The sequence below is a fragment of the Phoenix dactylifera genome, chromosome 12 (assembly GCF_009389715.1).
Source record: "Phoenix dactylifera cultivar Barhee BC4 chromosome 12, palm_55x_up_171113_PBpolish2nd_filt_p, whole genome shotgun sequence".
Classification (NCBI taxonomy): Eukaryota; Viridiplantae; Streptophyta; class Magnoliopsida; order Arecales; family Arecaceae; genus Phoenix; species Phoenix dactylifera.
This window is the reverse complement of record NC_052403.1, coordinates 2,424,716-2,448,051: the sequence shown is the minus strand read 5'-3', so window position 1 is coordinate 2,448,051 and position 23,336 is coordinate 2,424,716. Positions and strand designations below refer to the sequence as shown.

Here is a 23,336-nt window from a genome sequence, read left to right as displayed (position 1 = left end):
CTCGATTATAATAAAGTGCAATAGCTTTGATATAAAGAAAGGATTATCTGTCAGTATGCAATGCACCTTAAATTACCATGTAAATTACATCCTTTCATTCATTATCATAAAATTACTAGTCTAGGCAAACATCAAAGAAATATTGTAAACGGAAAACATCTGTGGAGTTATTTTAAAACACAAAATTTTTCATGTCATACTCTTCATCTTTCTGCTCATTTGTCGATCCTTATATCCTGCTATGTAACCTGCATTCAAGATCATGAGAAAATTGAAACCAATAACTCATTTTCAGGTGCTTCAATGGTGTTCCATTCTTCGTTTGTTTATGTCAGGATGATCGGATGATGGCCAACCGATTAGCTAACATGATGGCAACTCCTTGAAAGGGGGACCTGCTCAGGTACCACATTCTCTTATCAAAGCAAAGCAATGTAGATTTATTAGGACAGCTTCTACTTATGCCAAAACTTTCCTGCAGGGTTGCACTGTTCAAGGGAGAAAACTCTTGCAATTTATTGCACCTTTTCAACCTATGGTTAATAAATCAACAAAGTTGGAAAATGCCATATCCATCAGACCAGAATACATACGCATCTAAATCTTAAACAAATTAAGCAAACCCAAGAGATGGTAAGTGACCAAATAGACATGCTGGTACAAACGAAAGAATTGCCTACAACTCTGCAAAAACAACCCATGTAATAAGTTATAGTCATCGGCATAGAGCAAGCCACTTTAACCGAGCATACTGACCACATCTCAACCCAAAAACAGCAGCATGATAAAATAAGAACTTGAGAGCTGGAAACAGCAGTATGTTAACCACATCTCAACCCAAACATAGCGGCACGATAAAATATGAACTCGAGAGATGGAAAGAGCAGTATATCCATAGACACATGCTCAAAAAAGATCCACCTTCTTTTTCTGCATGTCTTGCTTCCACTTGGGCTGTTGGTAGAATGCCTCTTTTGTCATCCCAAAAATAGTTTGGAACTCATCATCAGATAGATAAGACTACAAAAAAATAGGTAAAAATGAGGAGGGGATAAACAGATGAACATAAATGAAGTACATTGTTTTAGAAACTGTCAGCAAAATCTAGGATAACAAGCTACTAAATAAATAGAGAAATGTTTAAGCATGAACCTCTCTTCGTTTGTAATCAATTCCTCTAATAGGGTTCGTGGACTTTGACTTTAGCTGTTCATAACTGAATATATGTTCACTTCCATCCTCATCTACTGGCGAATCCTCTTTCATCTCAGAATCGGCTCCATTTTCCTCTGATCTTCTTTCCTCCATGCTTTCTCCTGCTGAAATTTCTAGGGTATCCCCCATCTCAGTGCTTGTACAATCAGTCTTATCACTATCTGTAATCAATTAAAAGTAAAATTTTATTATCAACTCAGTAATTTAAATATAGTAAAGATAAGATCCATTTCTAATTCTCATCTAAAATGTGAGATTCATCGGCCTAAAATAAGACATTTATGCTATACTCTCACAGCCTCACAGGATTTAACTGACATCATCAATACCTGAAAAAACTGTGTCTAAATTCTCATAGAGGTTCATGTGATATTAATGCAATAGGAGCATTCATTCCTTGAATAGAAGTAGAATATGATGATAATAATGCAATATTCCAAATAAGGAAAATCTTTACAAAAATACTCTACAACTCTAGTTTCACCGATCAACTTATCTCCAAACCAAAACATACCCACAGGAGTGAATGTAGATTCAGGTCTGTCCTGGACCTATCAAAAATAGACTATACGCAGTCAAATATCCAAAACCATGGGTCAGTCTTGAATCTCAAATTTAGATTCCTTGGACAGCTCTAGGTCTGATTAAATTGAAAGGAAATCAAACACACCCCAAGCCAACACAGCCAAAGGAGGCCTTTGTAGTCAGAACATTCAACTGAAAGTCCCATCCACTCTAGAATATTACTTTGCATGCTTACTTCCTAATAGGTTTCACGTCACTCATCAGTTTAAGCATCTTTTACTGCTACTATAATTGTTAATACTAACAAGAACCGTATCTCAATTATATTTAGAATTGATATATCCAGAAATGGAAGAAAGAAGAGCTGATTCCTTTTATCTACTAATACCTAATACTGTTGATACTGATAATGCTGAGCACTTACACATCCTAGATTTCAAAAAGCTTATTTTCCTTGCTTCATAACCAGTACTTACCGGGTTTACAAAACTAAGATATAGACCATGAAATTCAGATCTAATAATATCATGAGTCCACCTCAACTGCACCAAACCTTAAATTATTCAAAAAGTCTAAAATTAAACCTAGCCCAACTTGTAGGATCCAGACCTCAGACCCAAGGCCAATTAAGTTGGTCCAGGCCATGACAGACAAAGACCCAAAAATTCATCTTTCACACAAGGATCCCACAGTTTTGGGGTCATGCATTATGTAAATAAACAACTTAGTAAATGTCGGTCTTTTGTTGTTCCAAGGGCAAATCAGGCTAAGAAAAAAGCAGGGCAGTCACTATGATTGTAAACAAAACTTTGTTCCAAATAATTTTCTAGGATGTTTGTGAAACATAACTAGATCCTTTGATTCAACTGGGCGAACAGAAGAGTAAGGGAGGGATCAAACAGGTTGCATGCAAAGCAACCCAAGATTTTCAGGACACAACAGTCATCTTTTAAATTGATTGCATTTTCCTGTAATAGTTGTAGTCTTGTAGATCTAAAATTCAACTTAACATCTCCCATGGATATCATCATTGGGCATCCAAACATCCCTTCATCTTGAAGAAAAAGAATTAGATATGTGAACTTGTTTTACTAACTCAAAAAGCATCACATCAAGTTATAGAAAAGAAAATAATAAATAAATAAAACTCTACCAGCAACTGGTGGTTCTGGGGAGGGGCTTCTGCTCCTGAATCGATTAGTGATGCCTTCAGATTGTGCTGCCTTCTGTTCAGCAGTTAGAACAGTTGATAGTGCGGCAACTGCAGCTGCTCTCTGTGATCCCTGGCTTGAACGAGACGGTTTTGGAGCTGCAGCTTTCAGCATAGAAGGATTGAATGCAGAAGATAAGGCAGCCAATGCAGATGCCCTTTGTGTAGGTCCACCATGATTTGGAGAACTAGATCTCGCACTGGACTGCAGGATATAATAAACAGTAAATTATGATATTTAATAAAAAGATAAAACCTAGTAGCATCTACTCACTAGGTCTCAATGCACATTAACATATGTATTTGCATACATTTTCAATAGTTTATTTGTTGGGTGACAAGGGACATAGACATATTGAATGAGTACAAAAAGTTTGTGAAAACATATTTGAGAAAGCAAATGATAACTGCATCCACTATGACATGGAAATAATCAAGTTATCAATCACAATGAGCTTACCTAATAGTCAACTACAAAATCTTACCATTTCTCACTTTGTTATCAATGCAATATATCATGTTATGCAATTCCCTTCAATCATCTTAGTGGCAAATTATTGACTGTTAGGCTGCATTTGGAGGTTTTGCATTTTTTGATGTTATCCTTTACCTAAATTTGAGAATTTCAGCATTTTGAAAGTTGAGATCTTTTTATATGTTTAAGAAATTCAATTGCCACTAAATGCCCAGTATAAAACGATCATGACAGGTTATGTTTAAAGACATACAAAATCATGAAATGACATGATTTTGTGGTACATGCAGACATACCCTTAACATCAGTGAAAAGCATGGTCCGTAGCTCAAACTTTGAAGGAGAATGTTAGATAACAGAAGCTTAAAAGCAAGAGAAAAGCTATACAAACTGCAGCTTCAGCAAAAACATATGTGGAGTTGAATAATGTAGTTAAAGTATGATTCAAAGATTCTCCAAAAATATCATTCTTTTACCTTTGATCAATCACAGAAAAATCAAAAGAACATTTTTGTTGTCTTCACTAGGTCCAGAACAATGCAGACGAAATGGACATGTTTGCTTAGCATTTGCATATGTCAAGCACAATTAAAGCAAAGCAAAGCTTTTATGAGCCAAATATCGGATTATTGAATAAATAAAAATGTTGAGGAGTGCATATGCAAGCATTAAGTTAAATATAGTAAACATGAGGTCATTTAGCTGATCCATCGTCAAACCAAAGAGGATAAAATTAAGTATATTGTACAAAGCTTATGTGTCTAAATAAGGATAAAGTGACAATTTTTTTTTGAAATGAGTATCAAAACTCTAGTGAATGACAGAAAGTTGCAAAACTTTCCATCTCTAGTTGAATAATAGTGACTGCCAAGACAAATGTTTACCTCAGAAGCATGGAAGACAGTGCCAAAAAGCAGTGATAGCTTCTTCTGAAAAGAATTTCCTTGAACCTGTTATTCATTTTACGGTAATCTTCATAAAAATCATAGGAACCATGCATATCCCAGAGAAAGAAAAAAAATGACTATATCATATGCACAGAATCAATATAAAAAAATGCTTTAAGAGGAACCATGCATATCCCAGAGAAAGAAAAAAAATGACTATATCATATGCACAGAATCAATATAAAAAAAATGCTTTAAGATGACTGTCATTAATGTATGGCTTCATCATGCATTACATATCTAATTGATACATAATCCATTCAATGGTTTAAGATAATCCATTCACTTATCTAAGAAATCTTTACTCATAGCAATTCTTTAGTATTTGGTCAAGTTACCAAAAATCTAATAAGTTCACTATTACAACAATAAATTTACAAATAAATTCATTGTTAGATCTAATAGAGATATTCTCAGGAGATTTTTTTTCTAAGGAAAAAAAAAAGAATGCATGGATCATGGAGATGCCAAGATATATATGATTCAGCACATTCCGTTTTCAGAAAACAATCTCAATCAAGACTGGATGGTTGTGATTTCATGGGCAGATCTTTTTTTTTTTCTAATTGAGTGCTTCCCTGCAACCCTAAGCTTTCCCTGTTAGAGCCTTTCTTTTTAAGATGGGTTTTCCTTTACTGCATGGGTAAATACAGTTGAATGTTACAGCCAACATTTACCCACAGTTTGCTTTCGGTATGTATTTGAGCTAATGCATGTATTTATGCATGTAAGTGCATCTTTGGTGGGAAGGCATGTGTGTGCATGTGTTCACACAATGGTTAAGATCATCCATTCACTCATCTAAGAAATCTTTAGTCATAGCAACTCTTTAGTATTTAGTCGAGTTACCAAAAATCTAATAAGTTCACTATTTTCAACAATGAATTTACACATAAACTGAACACTGAACCAAGAACCAAAAATAATGGCCTAAGGGTGCAGAACATACAATTGCCTTTGTTCCATCCCACGAGAAATATGTAGTGAAGAAACATGGCTCGTTTCCTTCTGTAACTTTGTAGAGTGGTACATCTGGAGATAACCCTTCCAGGGCTGCTGCAAGCTCCATGTATTTCTGGAAAGTCTCTTCAATGAAGTTAAACAAAAGAACAAAATACTAAGAACAAGAAAAATAAAGTTTCCTACCTGACCAATTTCAAAAGCCTTCTGCTTTTCCTTAGGATCCACAGACTGACCAACCCAAACAAAGACCTCCACATGAGTGTCGAGTATCAATATGTCCTCAGTCAACAGATCGTCTTGCGAGAAATTGTGTACTTCAGTAACCTGCAACGATGATTGCGGGGGGATTCAATAGAAACATTATAACTTTACACATCAAAAACCAGAGATAAGGCAAGTTATCTAACCTCTAATTTTCCTGAGAAATCATTGTGCATGCATGAGCGAAAAAGACAGAATCAGATTCAGGTATAATTTTTCATTCAGATAAAGTAGGACAAGATAGAATGCGAAGGAAAGTGAGATCATCATAAATTAGGTAACTAGTTTTGGATGAAAGCTAACCTTTGCTAAAGGAAAAGGTGTACAAGTGAGGATCTCTAACAGTATCCTGCGCGACCTTTTTAGTAGTAAAACTTTGCTTTCCACCAAGTGCAAACCAAAATGCAGAGCTCTCTGTACCCTCCTTGGCATGTTTCAGCGTAGCACCAGGCTGTAGCATTAATTAACTCCACAATTAGTTAGGGAATTGTTTCCCATAAAATGCAAGCAAATTTGATGTTTCAGAATGTGAAAGGCATCCCAGAAAACTATATAGTAACACACCTTAGGTAAATTTATAAAACGGCTCATTTTTCTTTGTAGACTATATAGAAATCAAATTTCTCAATGTACACAATCTTTTGCAAATAAATTCCATATGAGAATAGCATCTTCTTCTTGATCAAGCAATATATAAGATCCAAATGCATATTATGTTTCCATTCTTCATTGATATATGTTTTAAAAAAAATTATGATACAGCAAGATAAGGCTCGAATTTTATATCTTTATAATATTAATATATATTTATATCCCTCTGTTATATTTAGAAAAATCCTCTAAAACTTGCCACGACTCCATAAACATTATAAACATAATTTTGAATGTAGATTTAACATTTAGTTGATTGAGAAGCGAAAATACATGATAACAGAAAGAAATTCCAGAGCATACCTTTAAAAATTCTGCAACTTTTGCAGCCCACTGCTGCTGCTCAAAGGTACTAGAACTCCCATCCCAAATGAAAACAGAATTTCCAGATTGCAACAGGAAACAGTCAGTGGAGCTAAGAGATGTTGCTACCTGAACCATAGATATTAAATGACATTGATATTGACATCCACTTCAAAAAATACCATAGTAAGATCCTTGGCTACAACATAAAAGCCAGAATAAAATGGCAACTTTATTTGAGCAAATCAGTAAACTGATGTATCTTGACACTACAACATGACATATTGACATGTAATACCCCAGGCGTTTGTTTAATAAAAAAAGTAAATTAATTATTTGGGGCTTAGTTAACAGATTGAATTAGGCTCAGTTTGAGACTAGCCACTAGCTAATAGTCTGGGTTAGGCCCATTGGTTGAGAGTCATTGCTAGATCCTTACAGTGTTCCTAATTATATTAGGATCAGTAAGTGTGCCTATTTGGTTTAATAGTATAGGAATCTTAATAATAATGGTCGAGTAGAATTTGTGTGTACAGGAATGTGACAACTTACTTAGTGGTTGTATTTCATGTTTCAAGTGGGACGTTTTAAAGTTGTTGGGTTTAGCTAATTGCCTTGGAAGCATAAGAATTTAATTCTCTTGTACAATGTTATGAGTTGAGTGCTTGTGCATTGTACCCTTGTTGAGCGTTGTCCTAACCATACAAGGATTTTGTCAGTGGAGCTAGCTGTTTAGTAAGGCCCAATGATTGAGTTAGTTCAGCTGATGTAGGACTTAGATGTGATAACAAACATGTTCATGTTTTTTGAGAATTTAAAACTAAAGTAGAAACGAAATTTTTTTTTCTACTTTTAGAAATAGGAAAAATGAAATTGATGCCAAATGCAATACTGGTGAAGTATACAGAAGAGGGAACTGCAAGGAAATCTTCTACATGGATGCACAATCAGAAACATGCCCAAATCATGTAAGCATCTATTTTTCTTCAGTAAAGACACAGAATATGAAACTACCAACTAATTATTTTTTCTTGGATTTCTATATGTTTGCTTGCATCTCTTTTAAATTGTTTTTTTTTTCGGTGGGTGGGGGGGGTGGGGATTGGGGGGAGTCGATAACTAACTATTTGCAGATTATCCCTGCAAAAAAAACTATTCACGGATTATAGGATCTGCTTTCCTCTTCAGTAATAGGGCACAACCTCATTAGCGTATGCACCTATTCTGTATCAATGTTTAAGTATTAACTAAAAAGAGAATATGAATTCTTCATTTCTTTTTTTGCATAATCATCTTCCTGGCCAGGGCAAGGAGAAAGCAGGAAAGCAACGATGCTAAGTAAGAGGAACCATAAGTTCACAAGAACCATGAAAAATAAACTTCTTACTCAGCAATCCTGGAGACCTAGAATTTAAGTGAAAATTGAATTTATGTTTTAATGCTAGCAATGTCTAGGTACGGGTACTAGGATCAAAATGTCCAATGTGGAATCAAAATAACAACTTTCCAAAGTGGGTTCAGCAACCAAGGTAGAAGTTTCCCGCAGCTAAGATCACATCCACAGGGGTACATACTTCTTTGCGAAGAAAGCATGCATCAACAGCTGCTGACAATATTTTTCAGCTTGCAGTCTCCAAACTGCTCTCTTTCTAATAAGCATGGAAAGATTGTGGGGAATGCATCAGTGAACAAAGTAAACAGAAATAATAATAGAAAATTTACATACCGCCTCAACTTGTACTGCTTTATTGTTGTGCACTGATGTACCGGATACTCGAATAAGTGCAATACCATCAGAAGTGTATGTATCATCATTTACATTCTTGTCAGCAATTAACTTTTTGTACCCAGAACTGACTCCCCCCTACATCAAAAAAAATCAATGTTAGGAAAGATCAAGGTTTAAATTACCGATATCGGTATTGGTACCTTACTGGAATGGTATGGACCAATTCCGTACAGTATCATACTGAGACATAGCATGTCTCCTTGTGCTGGGACAGAATAATGGAGATGAAACACCATGTGTTTGGTACATTACCAGTGCACCACTGTACTCGGTACCGGTAACTTACCGATATGATCTGATACAGCCGGTAAAGACTGGTACATGTATATGCTTAGATCCTTGAGACAGAGTTAATTAATAGTTTCCCTAGTCTTAGCAAGGCTATTATCACAAGCATGCATTTTAAAAGTTTGGTTTATTAATCTTATGATTGTCATGTCAGCAAATGGTACCTTCAAGATAACCATAGGTTGAAAAAGTGCAATAAACTGAGGTGGTTCTTTCCCTTGAACAATGTGACCCTGCAGGAAATCTTCTAGCATAAGTAGAAGCTCTATCCTAATAAAGCAACATTGCCTTGCTTAGAATGATAAGAGAATGCAGTACCTGAACAGGTCGCCCTTTCAAGGAGTTGCACATCGTGTTAGCTAATCGATTGGCCATCATCCAATCATCCTGACATAAGTAATACTCAATGATTATGAAGAATGGAAATGAGTTATTGGTTTCAATTTTCTCATGATCTTAATTCCAAGTTACATAGCACAAGATAAGGATCAACAAATGAACAGAAAGATGAAGAGTATGGCATAAAAAATGTTTGTTTAAAATAAGTCCACAGATGTTTTCTATAAGCATGAAACATTTAACTATAACTAGAAGATTCTAGATTGACTAAAGAATTAAGAGTCTCAAAAGCATATGCTGCACTAAAACCAAGACAAATAGTATACCTGTCAAAATATGGATACATTGCAACCTGTATAGATATACAAAATGAATACTAGTATGAATACAAAAAGACAAAATAGCCATAACAAGAACCAACAAGCCTTATCCAGTTATCTGTGTTTGCTTGATAAATCCTTGACCAGCCATAGTACAACCTTTCATCCATTGTCTTAAATCTTCCCCTCTTTATCCTAACCCTTCAATACAAATGGGAACCTTCCCTTCACCAAGGCCTTTCCTCAGTTGCTGCTTCTATGCCTCTTCCTCTAGAGAACATATTCCTCATCTTATCATTCCTAATTTTACGATACATCCAACTCAACATTTACATCGATGCTACAACTCACTTGGTCATCTTTATTGCCAAACAAGTTTAAACCATATACAATTGAAAGCCATATTGTTGTTTAATAATTTTTTTCCATATTAATTAAGTTGTCAAGGCATGAGTTAATCATTTTAGACCCCAGAACAATTCTCTACTTATTCACCTAAAAGCAAGGTTTTAAAACTTGGTTTTGGTTTTGGTTTCGACTTTTGATCCTCTAGGTAGAGTTTCAGTTTCGGCAATTCTACTCCGAGATTCAGAGTTTCAGTCAAAGAAAGGGAAAAATCAGAAAACAAGAAAAATTAAGAAAAGATCAAGAGACATTATTTCACATCATTTTATTTGTTGAGTAATTTAGAATCATAACTTATATAGTTTAGATAATTTCAGGTTGAAACTAAACTGTTTGAATGATTAATAAATTTTTAATATACTTTCCTTTCCTTTTTTACAATTTCCCTGCACTTTTCCCTACTTTTTTTAGTTTTCCATGTTTGCTCTATGCTTTAAATTTAGCTAAAATTTTGCCTGAGTACACTTCATTATATTTCATTTTAACAACCATCTAAGAAAAAAAATCATCTAAGCATATTTAATTCTATTTCATTTTAATAACTCATCTAAGCAAGAGAAAAGAACCATCTGAGCATGTTTCATTATATTCCATTTTAACAATCCACTTAAAGAAGAAGAACCCATTTAAGCATATTTCATTCTTTTTTAATTGAATAGCTCCTCTAAGGAAGAGAAAATCCATAAAAATAAAACCTATTTTTCATTTTACTATTTTATTTTAATATATCATCACATTCTAAAAAAGAGTAAAAAAAACTCATTTTAGTAAGAAAAAGAATCACAGAAACACATAATGCTTTCTGGTTAGCAAAGGCAACTAAGATTGCATCTTGCCCACTATAATAACAAAGCGTAGCCCAAAATAACATAGGTTAGATCATTGGAGCCCTAGATAAATATGATATTGAATAATACAAACAAATTTTAGAAAACACCAGAAAACATCAAACATATATACCTGTTAAACGTATTAAAAAAAAACAGTTTCAATCAATTTTGGTCAAAACTGCTAAAACCAGACGAAACTGAAAATTTCGGCCAATTTGAAACCAATCTCGGCTAAAGCAAATCAGTTTCAGCCAAAACTTCAAGCCTTGTCTAAAAGGATAACACTAATAATATCAACTACCTTCATCTATCTATCCATTTTTTCTATAAGGTTGACTCATAGTAATAAAACTAATCACATTGTGGCATTTCTTGGCCATTGATTTTGGTTAGAACCTCAATTATTATATCAATGTGCATTCCATATATCTCACTTAGCCTACTAAGTTCTTGGCCCTTATACTCCAAGTTTTGCCTCAAGTTTCCAATTAAATAATATAAGCTTATTCCAGTATCATCAATCACCACTATGGTATATGCAGATAACATACAAATCTTATTGAATACCAACAGTAGGTTTCTCTATAATGATGGAACATAATGAACTTAGAGGTTAGAGCCCACCATGATTGGAAATTCACCTAGCTCTGCTCATGCATAAAAATCTCCAACAATTTCAATGTACCACTTATGCATTGCTTTCTTCCTCAATGCTCATCACAGTACCTCTCATGTATTCTACTGTAAGAGCTTTCACTATTTTTGTTCTAAAAACCTTTCATTATTGACCATCCTAGCAAAAACTGGAAAAAGGCTTATCTCATTTTGCTTGATCTTTGTCCCATCACTCTCTCTGGAAACTTTAAGTGCAAGTCATCGAGTTTCATTCCTCCGTAGCTAGTACAATTTTCGAAATCAACTTTATTCTTAATGATAGTTGCTTGATACCAATCATCTGTCATTTTCTTGACATTCAAAATCCAACCAAAAAAGCAAATTAATTGGATTAATACAACTTCCTGCATGATTTCCTAAAAGTCATATTGCTAGACATTTCATCATTTTGTGTTACCCTTCAGCAACCCTGTTAAGACTCATGGCCACTTCCATTTTTAACTTAAATGATGAAACATCTAGCAATCCCTCATTATGATACTTCCAGAATCTCTACTAGAGTCCCTAGTTAACAGTTTCTAAAAGCAACTCATCCATAATTTTTCTTCGATCTAATCCTACCTAACTTATAGTTCTGATCTTCTTCTAAAGCCAATCACAAACAATAAATCATCATAAGTTACATACTGGGACTTCTTTTAAAAAATAAATCATCATAAGTCACATACTTGGTCTTCCTTACTAGCATTTTGCTTCACTTTAGCATTTATCACATTTTATTTTTTCTTTCTGTTCCTTAAAAAAATGTTCTTTTCTTCCATTATCACTCAACATTTTATTACCAAACTTTTTTACATGCAGATCAAAATCTCTAGATGAGGTTTTCATCGTGGCCAAGATAGGTCTCTACTTACATTGGGCATTACTAAAGGAAGAAAAATTATATCTTGGTCTGTTATCTCTGCTGATATATACTGATATACCTTGATATATCAGCCAATATGATACCAAAATGTCAACCAATGTTTCCCAATCAAGCTTTTACCATCTTAAACTACCATTCAATAAGTTCAAATCAGGTTCTAGAAGTAGTAACTGACTCGACTTTACTATGTAGGCTGAGATTTTTGATATCTCAGTTGCTATAATATCTTCTGAAATTCCAGCATATCTTGTTCCTTTCCCGCTTTTTTGTAAGTCTTCATTTCAACTGAGATAAACCGAGATCTTGGTCCATCAGAGTATCAGTCATCCACCAAATGGTCAAGCATTCCAATCTTAAACTTCCAGCCTCCAGACTCTGAGAATACTAGCAACTCAATTAATACAAGTTGTGATCTAATCTCACAACCCATTTGAATTAATTTTCATGTTCAACTTTCTTCTTTAACATATGTTTCTAAAAGATGTTCCATTTCACCATCTAAGCTCCACATCCTTGTCTTTGGGCATTTTATAGTTTTATTTCCTTTCTTTATAACTTCTAACTGTAAACCTAGAACAACTAGCCTATGTTGTGTGGTCAATTTTTGTCTTAGTATATCTTTCTATGATCTTTATTTTTTCTTTCAAAAAGTATCTATGTCACAGTTGACCTACTTCGCAAAGTAATTAAATGCTTGATTCTCTTCTTAAGAAATATTCTTTATTACTATTCCATAAAACAGTGCAAACTCAAATTTTGAATCTCTCTTGTGTCCCTATCACTCAACCTGTCTCCCTTATATACCATTTGATATACTATCATACATCTTCCTACATGACCACTTAAGTCACTATCTATACCACTTGCAATGTTCATCCGTTCCTCCTGAAATTGCTTTTTTCTTCTTCAAACCTGCTTGTGCTGCTTAAACACCAATAAATCCTGAAATTCAACTTAATGACTACCGATCTATGACCTTCCTCAAACTGATTCATTATGACCGTCAAGAGAAATAAATATCATGACTTTCAAAAACTTCTTTGTAAAATGTCATTGTAGTCATCTGTATCTTTACATTTCGTGACTCTTGCTGAAGAAAGTGCACAAAAATTGTCTAGCAGCACTGACAAAATGAGTTGCATCCTGGATCTGTATATACACTATCAAGAATTATATTTCAGAATGAATATACATGAAGCTTAGGAAGGAGATCTCTGTTTTAGCGTTCTTGCATTCGTCGTTCCAAGTAGCATAACATAAGTCCAGGAAAAAAGTAGCATTACCAAAAAAAAAAAAACAAAGAATAAAAGGCTCTTCAACATTTCTCAAGCAGATTAAGGACCCTGAGTAAAAGATGTTTTTAACCCTTGGAAGCAAGGTAACTCTTAATCAAACCACTTTTAGTTTATTGCATTCCTACATAACCAAAAAATCTAAAGACCTATTGTAAGCATAGTTTGGGAAGAGATTTCACTAGATTGCCGAACATGTGGTTCAGTCAAGTAATTAAGGGGTTACAATGACAGGAATAATTATCATTTGACAATGCACGATCAAGGTTGAGAGCCTTCTATTTAAAGATCATTTTAAAATCTGGGATGGATAAAATTTCGGTATTCAATGGATAAGTGGGGCAAAGAGATGGGCCTATGCTAGTATGGTTTCTATTGCTAACCTGCAGATCATGAACCAATTACAAGCAGATCTTAATTATTAGCTGATATTTACCATTAAATTTTCGTTGGATTAAGTTTGCTTCACATATGGTGTAGGCAAGGCTTAAAGGAGATGGTTCTGTTGGAAGAGGATTTTGCAAAGCAAATATTATGAAGAATTATACAAAAAAGGTTATTTTGATTAACAAAAAAAGAAATTGTATTTTAACAAAACAGAAGAGTTGTTTGATCATTTTTACTGAATGATATCCAAATACTTCATCGCACCATCATTCTTTAGATTGCTGATGATTTCACAAGCAACAACCTCAACATTATCTATTGCAAATAATCTGAATGTCAACAGATCACAACTCTGCAACACCTTTACTCATCATGTTTTGCTTATACAACAATCGTTGTAACATTGACTAGTATATCAATCATTAACATAACATCTCATTTTAAGCAACTAAATTACATATAGAATCATTTACCTGAACACTGTCCTTTCCCAGCCAACAAGCTAAAAAATATTCTTCTTTCTTCTCACTTGAATGATATGTATAAAGAACAATATAACAATCTCCACTGTAGAATTTACCAATCTCTTCCTTAGGAACTGGGGTCTTGGCATTTCCATTGATTCGCCACACCTGAGAGAATCATAATTATGCTTTCTGATATGATACTTTTAATAAATTGGCCTGTAAACATTATATACCCTCAAATTAAGATCATCACAAACAACAAAAACTGTTAACCAAACCTCAAGTTTTCCAGCCCCTTCAAGCAAAGGTGGGACTTCCTCATTAACTGGAGCACCTTTTGCCATGCCCTTTACATCAACACCCTGTTGCTTCAGCAAAGCTAACAAAACACCAGAGAGATTTTCTCAAGTCAACAAGGATATTTCAGTAACTCGTATTCCTATTTAGCTCACATGTGAAGAAATCAACAATTACCTGCTACCTTTCCTCTTCCATCCTCACCACCAGATGCTGCTGTTCCGGTACTAGCTGGCCAAGTTTCAAAGTAGGACTTAAATGAACGTGTCTCAAAACCTTGAATAACTTGAGTTATGCGTGTCACCTTTGGCCTATTTTGATTAATGACAAATTCCTGAAGAGTTGGGCCAGTAAGTACACTCACTAGAATGGTCACCAAGAAGATAATGATGTCAGGTCCCTACCTCAGCAGCTTTGCTGGCAGCTTTTCTATCCTCCACTTGTGTGACCCGACCAACCCATACGAATACCTCAGCCCCACAATCCAGTAAATAGCATTTGTTATTTTCTAGCATGGCTTTGGAAAGTGCACTTTCTTCTAGCTTCAACTGGTCATCTTTAATACTGCAGAAAAAAGAAATTTGGCATGGCATCATGATACATGAAACTAATTTTATCTTTTCATAATAAAGTTAGGAGAAAAATTTATATTTAAGAATTGAGAAGTAAAACAAACAGAGACTTATAAGCAAAAATCTCTGCCTAATAATGCATTCACATGCATTTGCAGACTTTGTGGCTCCAAAAACAATAGCTGTTTTCCTTTCTGTCATCCAGTTGACGGGTCCTGAGCAAAGACTGGAATGACTAGATTTATTTTTGAAAATTTATGATCTGTGTGGATGCATATGAAATAAAGTTCACATTCCAAACTATATTGAAGCATTATCCAATATTTTCAATTTTTCATTGAAAGGGTCAAGACAAAAGAAATAGCAAATCCTAGAAGTTAGCTTCAAAGTTGAAACTAAGTTGTTTTTTTTCATAATTCGAGCTGGAACAATGACAAAATGGTTTAGACAGCTGAATTGTCTAGGCCAGCTGCTTCTCTCTATCGTTTTGCTAGTTAAAAACAAGTATATGTTCATTCTTCTAGCCCCAGCCTACAGCTGTTAGTATGAAGTGTAGGGCATGAATTGTGGCAATATTCAATGAGCAACCCGCAGCCTTAATCCAAAATACTGCACTGAAGATATGTATATGAGCTATATAATACAGTCCATATGTAAAATGCACAATATCCACTATAATTCCTTTTGAAACAAAGACAGACCATTAACGACATCTATTTTACATTCAGCGACCAACCACTCCAACTCCAGGAGCCAAGTATTTATTTGCTTCCACACAAATGCAAGAAAACAATGTTGAGACATGTGCTAGGATTTAAGTCATGCTATTAGGTAAATCATATTAAAATAGATCAACGGGCAGTCTAAGCAGTTTAGTTGTTACAACTATGACATTTACCTCAAATAACTACATGCATAATCTAGCCTACAGCGAACAGAATATCATGTTGTTGATATATAACAGTTTCCTTTTACATTCATTACCACAGATTTAAATAGATACCTATAAAGCTTGCCAGGAGTAGATTCCAGAGCATGCTCATCCTCAGAAACAGTTTTCTTGCCAATTGGTGCAAAGCCACCAAATAGGACCCAAAATTCACCAGAATCAGACTCTGCCTGGAGCTTTCCATCATCTGACATCATCAGAGTCAATTTTTAGATGAATAAAAAGGGCTTAAAGACATAGGCACACATGCAAACCATAGATAGGTTTCTAAAAGGATGAGTACTCTCACCAATAATTGCAACATCACACTTTCCCTCATGGTATTTATCCTTCAGATATTGTATTACTTCTAAAGCTTTAGCTCTTTCTTGAATATTAGAATTAGCACCATTGAATTGAAATATTTTGTTTTCAGTGTCCGAGATAAACACATCATCATGGTTTAGTGAAGAGCGAGCAAATGGAACCTGTACAAAAGTCATGAATTAGTATTTCTTTCGACAACACCAGTTTCAATATTAATATTCATAAAAGTACAAGCCCCTACCTGCTTCAATCTAACAACCCGTTTTCCTCTACAGGTATAGAGACGTGTTTCGAACTTTTCCTCTTCAGGCTTTTTGAATCCAGAAGCAACACCTCCCTCTAGTGGAATAATGCATGGTTTGAAGTACGACAAAAACTTGTCGGATTCATGACCCTGGAGTTCCCTATGCTGAACTGCACGGCCTCCAAGGGCTGCATCAAGTTCAACAGTCTTGATAGCAGCAGTTCCAGCTTCATCCTAAAATGATTCATGAGATAAATCAGTTGGAAATTATAGTGAAACAAGTTTCTGCAGCTGATATTAACAAGTTTAATGAAGTGTACTTGGCTAGTGTCTTTTCCAAGCCAAAAGTGAATGTCATATAGATAGGCACCTCCTTTTCCAGCAGTTGTCTGCAGCAAGTAATGCTTCTAGTTAAGTGTAAAAAAGACATAAAAATCATCTTTTATTTCAAGGCATCAAAAGTAGCACATGAACATCTTAAGAGGTGGCATAAGAGATCAGAAACAAATTTGATGTCCTGATAATTAAAAAATCAAGCATGCAAACAAAGCACAATGGAACAAAAAGAAGATTACTTTCCCTATTTAAAATAATGCTCCTTTCTGTCGCACTTTGATTGCATGCTTGTTTTTTGTATTAACAGAAAAGTAATTGACAAAAAGAAATTGCATCATGTTGTGCTTTTCTCTAAAATCCTAACTTTTAGGCCATTCTATGTGGTAAAAGAGAAATTGACAAAAGGAATTGCAACAGGAAAACACACAGATACCCTGATTATTTTCTCCATGACCTCAGTTCAAAGCATACAAGCAAAAATCCAAAATTTCTTTTTTCATCTTCTCTTTTTTCTTCCATTGAATTTTCTTTACTTTTTTCCTTTTTTCCTTTTTTCATGGAAGTCAAACAGAGCTTCAAGGGACTCCATATGATTCTCTCCCATTAATATTTCACTTCTTTTTAATAGAAATAGTGATGCATATGTACAGAACCAGAACAAAGATGATTATATCTGCACTATATACAATTTAAACAAATACATATACATCCAACCTTTTCTTCATGAGTTTCAATTTCAAAATTCCACTAATTCCCAGCTCTTTCAAACAGTCGCATCTTTCAGTATACCCCCATGCATTCGACAATTTAATGAAGCAATTCAAGCATAGACTTGAGCATGAACTTTTCAAGGGACATATTCTAAGTAATTCAGATTATGCAAGATCTTGATCATAATAGCCAGTTTTGCTAAAAAAATTGACTAATAAAACCAAAGGATTACGCATGGCTCAAATTATAAAAAACAAATAAAAGTGAAGAAAAGAAAGTCAAAAAAATATAAGCCTTTTCAAAGAGATTAGGACCTCTAGTAGTCACAACAATGAGTAGTTAGCTTCATTTCATAAAAGTTTTTACTTTAATATTCCAAAAGTAGGGTTACAAATTCATTTTAGTCAAGAATCCTAATTAGAGATCTACTAATTAGGTAGATCTTGATAAAACAGACATGACAAACCACTGCATTACAAAATATGAGACCCCAGAAAAGATAAATTAACTCTTATTCATCCATTAAAAAAAACTATCACTGAAAACAGGGAATCAAATGCTAATCTCAAGTTGAAGGAAATCCAATTAATGCATAAGATGATAAAAAGTTATAAAAAATAAAAACCAGAATAGACACTCACAGAAAAGCACTGAATGTAGTTTCAATTTTACATATAAACCAATCTGCAGATGTAATAATTCTAGATTAGGATGCAAAAATTTTGTTCCCTAAAGATATTGGGACTAGAATTCCTTTATCCAAAACAATGTAAGAGTCCCCTGGTGGGAGGAAAATCTAAGAAGCAAGAAATGTGATATCTTGATTACCTGTAAAACAATATAAGAGTCTCCTGAGTAGAATTTTCCATAATCAGCTTTCGACAGAGGAACTGGCTGAAAGTTCTCGATCCGCCAGATCTCTGTCCCCCTATGTTATGTTAAGAAATGGTATAGGATATTCAACAGCATGCCACTTTAAATGCTACTGTTATAACAGTAGCTAGAATCTTTTCATAGGTAAAAAATTAGCAAATAGAGGGAAGAAAAATAAAGGCATCCAATAGAATTTAGTATAAGGATACACTTTTTGGCCAACTCCCTGAAATGCAGGATCAAGATTTTTTGTAGAGCTAGCCATCATGCAGTAACTTTCACTAACCCTTCTCAGGAAACCAAAAGTAGAAAAACCGCCTTCACAGACTCAATAAGCTACACTAATAGGATCACTCATTTACTAAACCACCTGTCACTGCCAGCAACAAGACATTAATAATATAAAATTGAAGCATGTAGCCTAGTACAGTATATTTTGGGATTACTAGCCTGAAGCATTCTATATTTGGCAGAGCTTGAAATCCCTCAATAAAAAATGGTCAAGAATCATGCACGGTTTTAACTAAAAAGATGACAATATGATAGCTAAGAGCAACCAAATTAGAAGATATTAGTAAGTCTTACTCTTTCGAAAAAGAAAAGAAAAGGTGAAAGATGTGTCACTGAGCAAGAACACCTAAAATAATACCCTATATGCAAAATGATCAAAAATAAAATTACAACTTAGCAGCCATATTATTTCTGAGAGATTAGAACTCATTAAAATAACATAGACTAAAACTAATAAAGATGTAACAGAGTCAATCCATATTGCATGTTGCCAAATGAAGATCTACTGCATCATATAACTATGGTTAAGCACTGATTCAACAATGCAAAGATACACTATAATGCAGGCTGATATGTGTGGGGAATATGATAGTCAAACCTTTTTTAGATTACATGTCATTCAAGCCATTTCAGTTCTAGTTTTTTCCCCTCTTCAAATCCTTCAAGACTTCAACAACTTCTTTTTTTTCTTTTTCAAAAAAAAAGTCTAGTCATGTTGTACTAGCTTGTGTCTTGACCCTTTTCATTGGTAAATGCACATGTCCAGAAACTACTGTATCCATGATCTGCATGAAATTTTGGTTTGGTTGATGATCCTCATATTATGGTATGGTTTATGCTCCTAAGTTACTTGGATGGGTTAATTTTCATCTCTAAGTGTTGAAAATGTGCTCACTACTACTAAAAGCAATAAAAACAGACTACATGAAATGGGGTAAATCTTTTCTGTAGCTCATAATTGTCATTCTAATTATGTATCTACTGAAAAGATTGTGCAAGTTAAGCTGTAACTTCAATAACACACCAGGCTCTGACGAGCCTAGGCATAACTCTTTGTTCTACTGCAAATGGGTAATAAAGAAAAATTACATTAAATTGGTCAATGTTATGCAGCATATAAACTCACGGTGGAATATAAATTTGGCCAGCACACAATCTGAATGCTTGTTTAGGGGGTATGAGGGATGAAAAAGACACTCACAAACAGTGCTGGCCCAAATGACTCCTCTAAAAGAACAGGTTCCTCAGAGATAGACTCCTCTAACGGTAATTATTGCATAAGTCTCAACTACCTAGATAGGGATCCTAAACATTTTATGGTTTCAAATAAAAAATGAAATATGCATATGAAATACTCTCAACCTAATGGAACTGGTCATGGGATACTCTCAACCTAATGGAACTGGTCATGTTAAACACGATCCCAAAGATGGGACCTTCTCATGGGAGGTAGAAGAAGGTAATCTAAAAATGGGGGTTCTTACATATCACCCATGATAAAAGAATGATGATCATAATTTAATGCCATGATGATATTTTTGCAACTTGTAAAGGCTCACAAGTACAAGCAAGGTACCACACGAAGAGTGAGTAATATCTTCAACACCAAGTATATGCCCTGATGTCAAAATCCAGACTTGAAAAGTGAAAGTACTACAGAGAATGGGATAGTATAGCACACTTTTATGTCTATATAATCTATATATAGCATTTAAGGTTTTCATAATATAATTCTTCTATGTTATCTTCAAAAATTGTAGGAAAACATGATAACGTAATGCAAGTTGATTCCCTCTGCCGATCGCTCCTCAAAATTTTCTAATCTTCAACATATCAGAAATCGAGATGATAGAACCCGATATACCGATCATAAAGCATAGAAGTAAACCTTTCAAATAATAACAAAAAAAACATAGAAGTCAGCCTCAAAAGCCACCCAAGAAGAAAAGTTAATGGCACATATCCATTCTCCGCTCCCTTAAAGTCCAAGATGCCACCTTTTTCTTAAACCAAATCAATCCAATAACTTGCATCGATCCAATGTAGCATAATTCAGTCAGGATCATGTCACAAAACCAATAATCAACACAAAAGACCGGAATCCCAGAGCAGATCCCAACAGCAAAGATGGTACAAAAAAAAATAAAAAATCTAATAATAAAACTTCCACTTCTACTGTTCTACACCTGATCCACATAAAATTAAATCAAACAAACACTTCCATTAAACGAAAGCCAGAAATCGAGGGATTTAACGCTCGGATCAGAATGAACACATATAACAACATATGGGATCTGAGAGAGAGAGAGAGTGTGTGTGTGTGAGTGCGAGAGAGAGAGAGAGAGAGAGCAGAATCTGACTGAAAATCGGGCACGAGAATCGATCTATATGAATCGACAAAGGAAAAGCAATGGAATCCATGGAGAATTTATCAGAGGGGATCGGTACCTCAGAAGAAGATCCGAGGGCGACGTCGGAGAAGGATGGGGGCCGGAGAAAAGGTGGTGGAAATGGGAGGTAAGGAATAGAGGTAACGAGGCCTCGAAAGGTGGCGATGATTTCTCTCTCTTTGTTTCGCCCCGCCCATCGCCTCTCCGTTTTTTTAGCCTTCCCAAAATTTAACTTTTTTTAAAAAAATTTGGTTGTATGGAATGGGAGTAGGATTCGATTTTTTTAAGCAATAAAAAATAATAATTCAGAAATGGTTAGAGAGAGAAAGCGAGGGGGAACGAAGAGGGTCGAGAAGGGAGGAAAAGATCCGGTCAGCGTCGGACCCACACCGACCGACCATCGGATTAGATTAAATTGGAAGGACGTCATTGGGTCATGGCCAACAATAACGACGCCTTCAAGAATCTGCCATCTTTTTTTTTTTTTTAACTTAGTTCAACAAGAGGGCTCCCATAGACCTTGATTCTGTGTCGGTGTACACGCCTTACATGAACGGCTATGATTCCATCACAGGACCCACTAAAAGAATATGAAGATGTGAGAAAACAAGGTTTTGTTTTTGTGTTTCAACGGTGCAGTGGGATCATGGCATGCAAGAAAAAGAGACGGTAAGATGCATGTATTTTTTTTATAAATTATTTTACATAAATATCCCTTTAAATATTAAATTTTACATTAATATTCTTTTAAATTGATATTTGCATATATATACTCTCGTAAAATACATGCTTTGCTATTCTATTAATTTTTTATCCTTGTTTTTTCATATGTACTCATGTTATCTAATGTCGTTAAAAAATTAACCGTTTTAAATTAAAATAATTAATATTTTTAATAGGTAGATGTGTCAAAAAAAATTATAAGATGATCACAGTAACGGACAAAAAGTAATTTCTATTTTTTGTTTTATTTTTAATTAAAATAAATATAATTTTATTAACGGTGTTAGAAGAACCATTATGTTAGGGTAATTTGTGCAAAAACAATATTTTATGAGGATACAAAAATAAATATAGATTTAAGAGGATATTCACGTAAATTTAAATTTTAAAAGGATAGTCATGCAAAAATCCTTTTTTGTTGTTCAATATACCAAAATTTATATATTTTTGCAACTGTTTAGACAGGATGGGTGAGATCAGCCTTCAAAATCTTACCATATATATAGTAAGATAATGATGAACATTTAAACTGTTTTTAGTTATAACCATCATTATGTAACAAGAATAATTGGTATATTATTTAATAGTCATTATATTGTTTATCGACTAAAATAATGTTTTACATATGTATATTTGTTCTACCTAAAAACAATGTATTTAATACTTAATAAAATATTATTTATTAATGATGAGGTGCACAATATTATTTATTCACACACAATGTTGATCATCCAAAAATTATTGTTATTTAAATTAAAAATAATTTCAATGTAATAAATGCAATCTGACAATTTGGATGGTTTAAGAGCTGTTATAATCATCATTACTTATTGTATGAGTTCGATACATTTCCAAATATCTAGCTCTGAAAAATTTACTAGAATAAGCTCTCTTTTTTTTGTTTTCTTTTGTCTCGACCATTTATAATTATTATTGAAACCTTTTTTCAAGAATAGGAGTAGAGACCCCTAAAAACATGTTAGATACGCATAAAAGAACAACGTGGCAATAAACTCTTGGGCATGTGATGATGTGAAAGAGGGCCAGGAGCAAGTTATTTTGATGTTCACATGACTTCCAGCAAACGGCAGGCATTGCAATTAGTAGTCCCTCTCTGGTCAACATCAAGCTCTTGAAATATTGTCATATTGTGTCCGTATGAATCATCCATTTTAACACACACACAAAAAAAAAAACCGTGCTGTCACAGGCTTTTTAGCTTTTAACTTACCTTTCGATCTCCCAAGCTGGCTTGGAAGACGATTGGAAATATGAGGCCGGCCGACCTCCAATAATGAGCCCCACCTTTTTTCACCTTTTCTTTATTCTAATTCTCTCAGTAGCTTATCATTTAATTCAGACTCTTTTGTTTAATCTAGAATTCCAGGATGCTAATCTCTACTATAATGCTGATCACATTCTTGCATAACTTTGTGA

The 23,336-nt window shown here is 34.3% G+C and overlaps 1 protein-coding gene across 2 annotated transcripts; it reads right to left on the bottom strand.

Moving 5' to 3' along the window:
• Positions 1–496: 496 nt before the first annotated feature.
• On the bottom strand, positions 497–21,449 carry LOC103705087 (villin-2-like). 2 transcript variants are annotated; one of them, XM_008788689.3, is made up of 23 exons: positions 21,235–21,449; positions 18,705–18,871; positions 18,451–18,550; positions 16,896–16,964; positions 16,573–16,809; positions 16,315–16,492; positions 16,080–16,212; positions 14,909–15,068; positions 14,682–14,838; positions 14,486–14,586; positions 14,214–14,372; positions 8,946–9,014; positions 8,792–8,860; positions 8,277–8,414; positions 6,551–6,679; positions 5,900–6,047; positions 5,743–5,753; positions 5,519–5,659; positions 5,322–5,447; positions 4,310–4,375; positions 2,894–3,155; positions 1,153–1,376; positions 497–1,020 (listed from the first exon to the last, which is right to left on the bottom strand). In XM_008788689.3, the coding sequence occupies exons 2-23, from the start codon at positions 18,761–18,763 to the stop codon at positions 907–909; spliced, it is 2,850 nt and encodes a 949-aa protein (XP_008786911.2). In that variant the 5' UTR covers positions 18,764–18,871; positions 21,235–21,449; the 3' UTR covers positions 497–906. The 2 variants fall into 2 exon arrangements, with proteins under 2 accessions (XP_008786911.2, XP_008786912.2); XM_008788690.4 differs by having other exon boundaries at positions 18,705–18,865; positions 21,235–21,404.
• Between the last annotated feature and the right edge of the window lie 1,887 nt (positions 21,450–23,336).

Coding starts and splice junctions, on each gene's coding strand:
- LOC103705087 (XM_008788689.3), bottom strand. CDS start 18,763: ATGATGGCTAGCTCTACAAAAAATCTTGATCCTGCATTTCAGGGAGTT. Junction 14,587..14,681: donor TGGAAGAGGAAAGGTAGCAG/GTAATTGTTGAT, acceptor GTGTTTTGTTAG/CTTTGCTGAAGCAACAGGGT. Junction 5,448..5,518: donor AGGCTTTTGAAATTGGTCAG/GTAGGAAACTTT, acceptor GAGACTTTCCAG/AAATACATGGAGCTTGCAGC.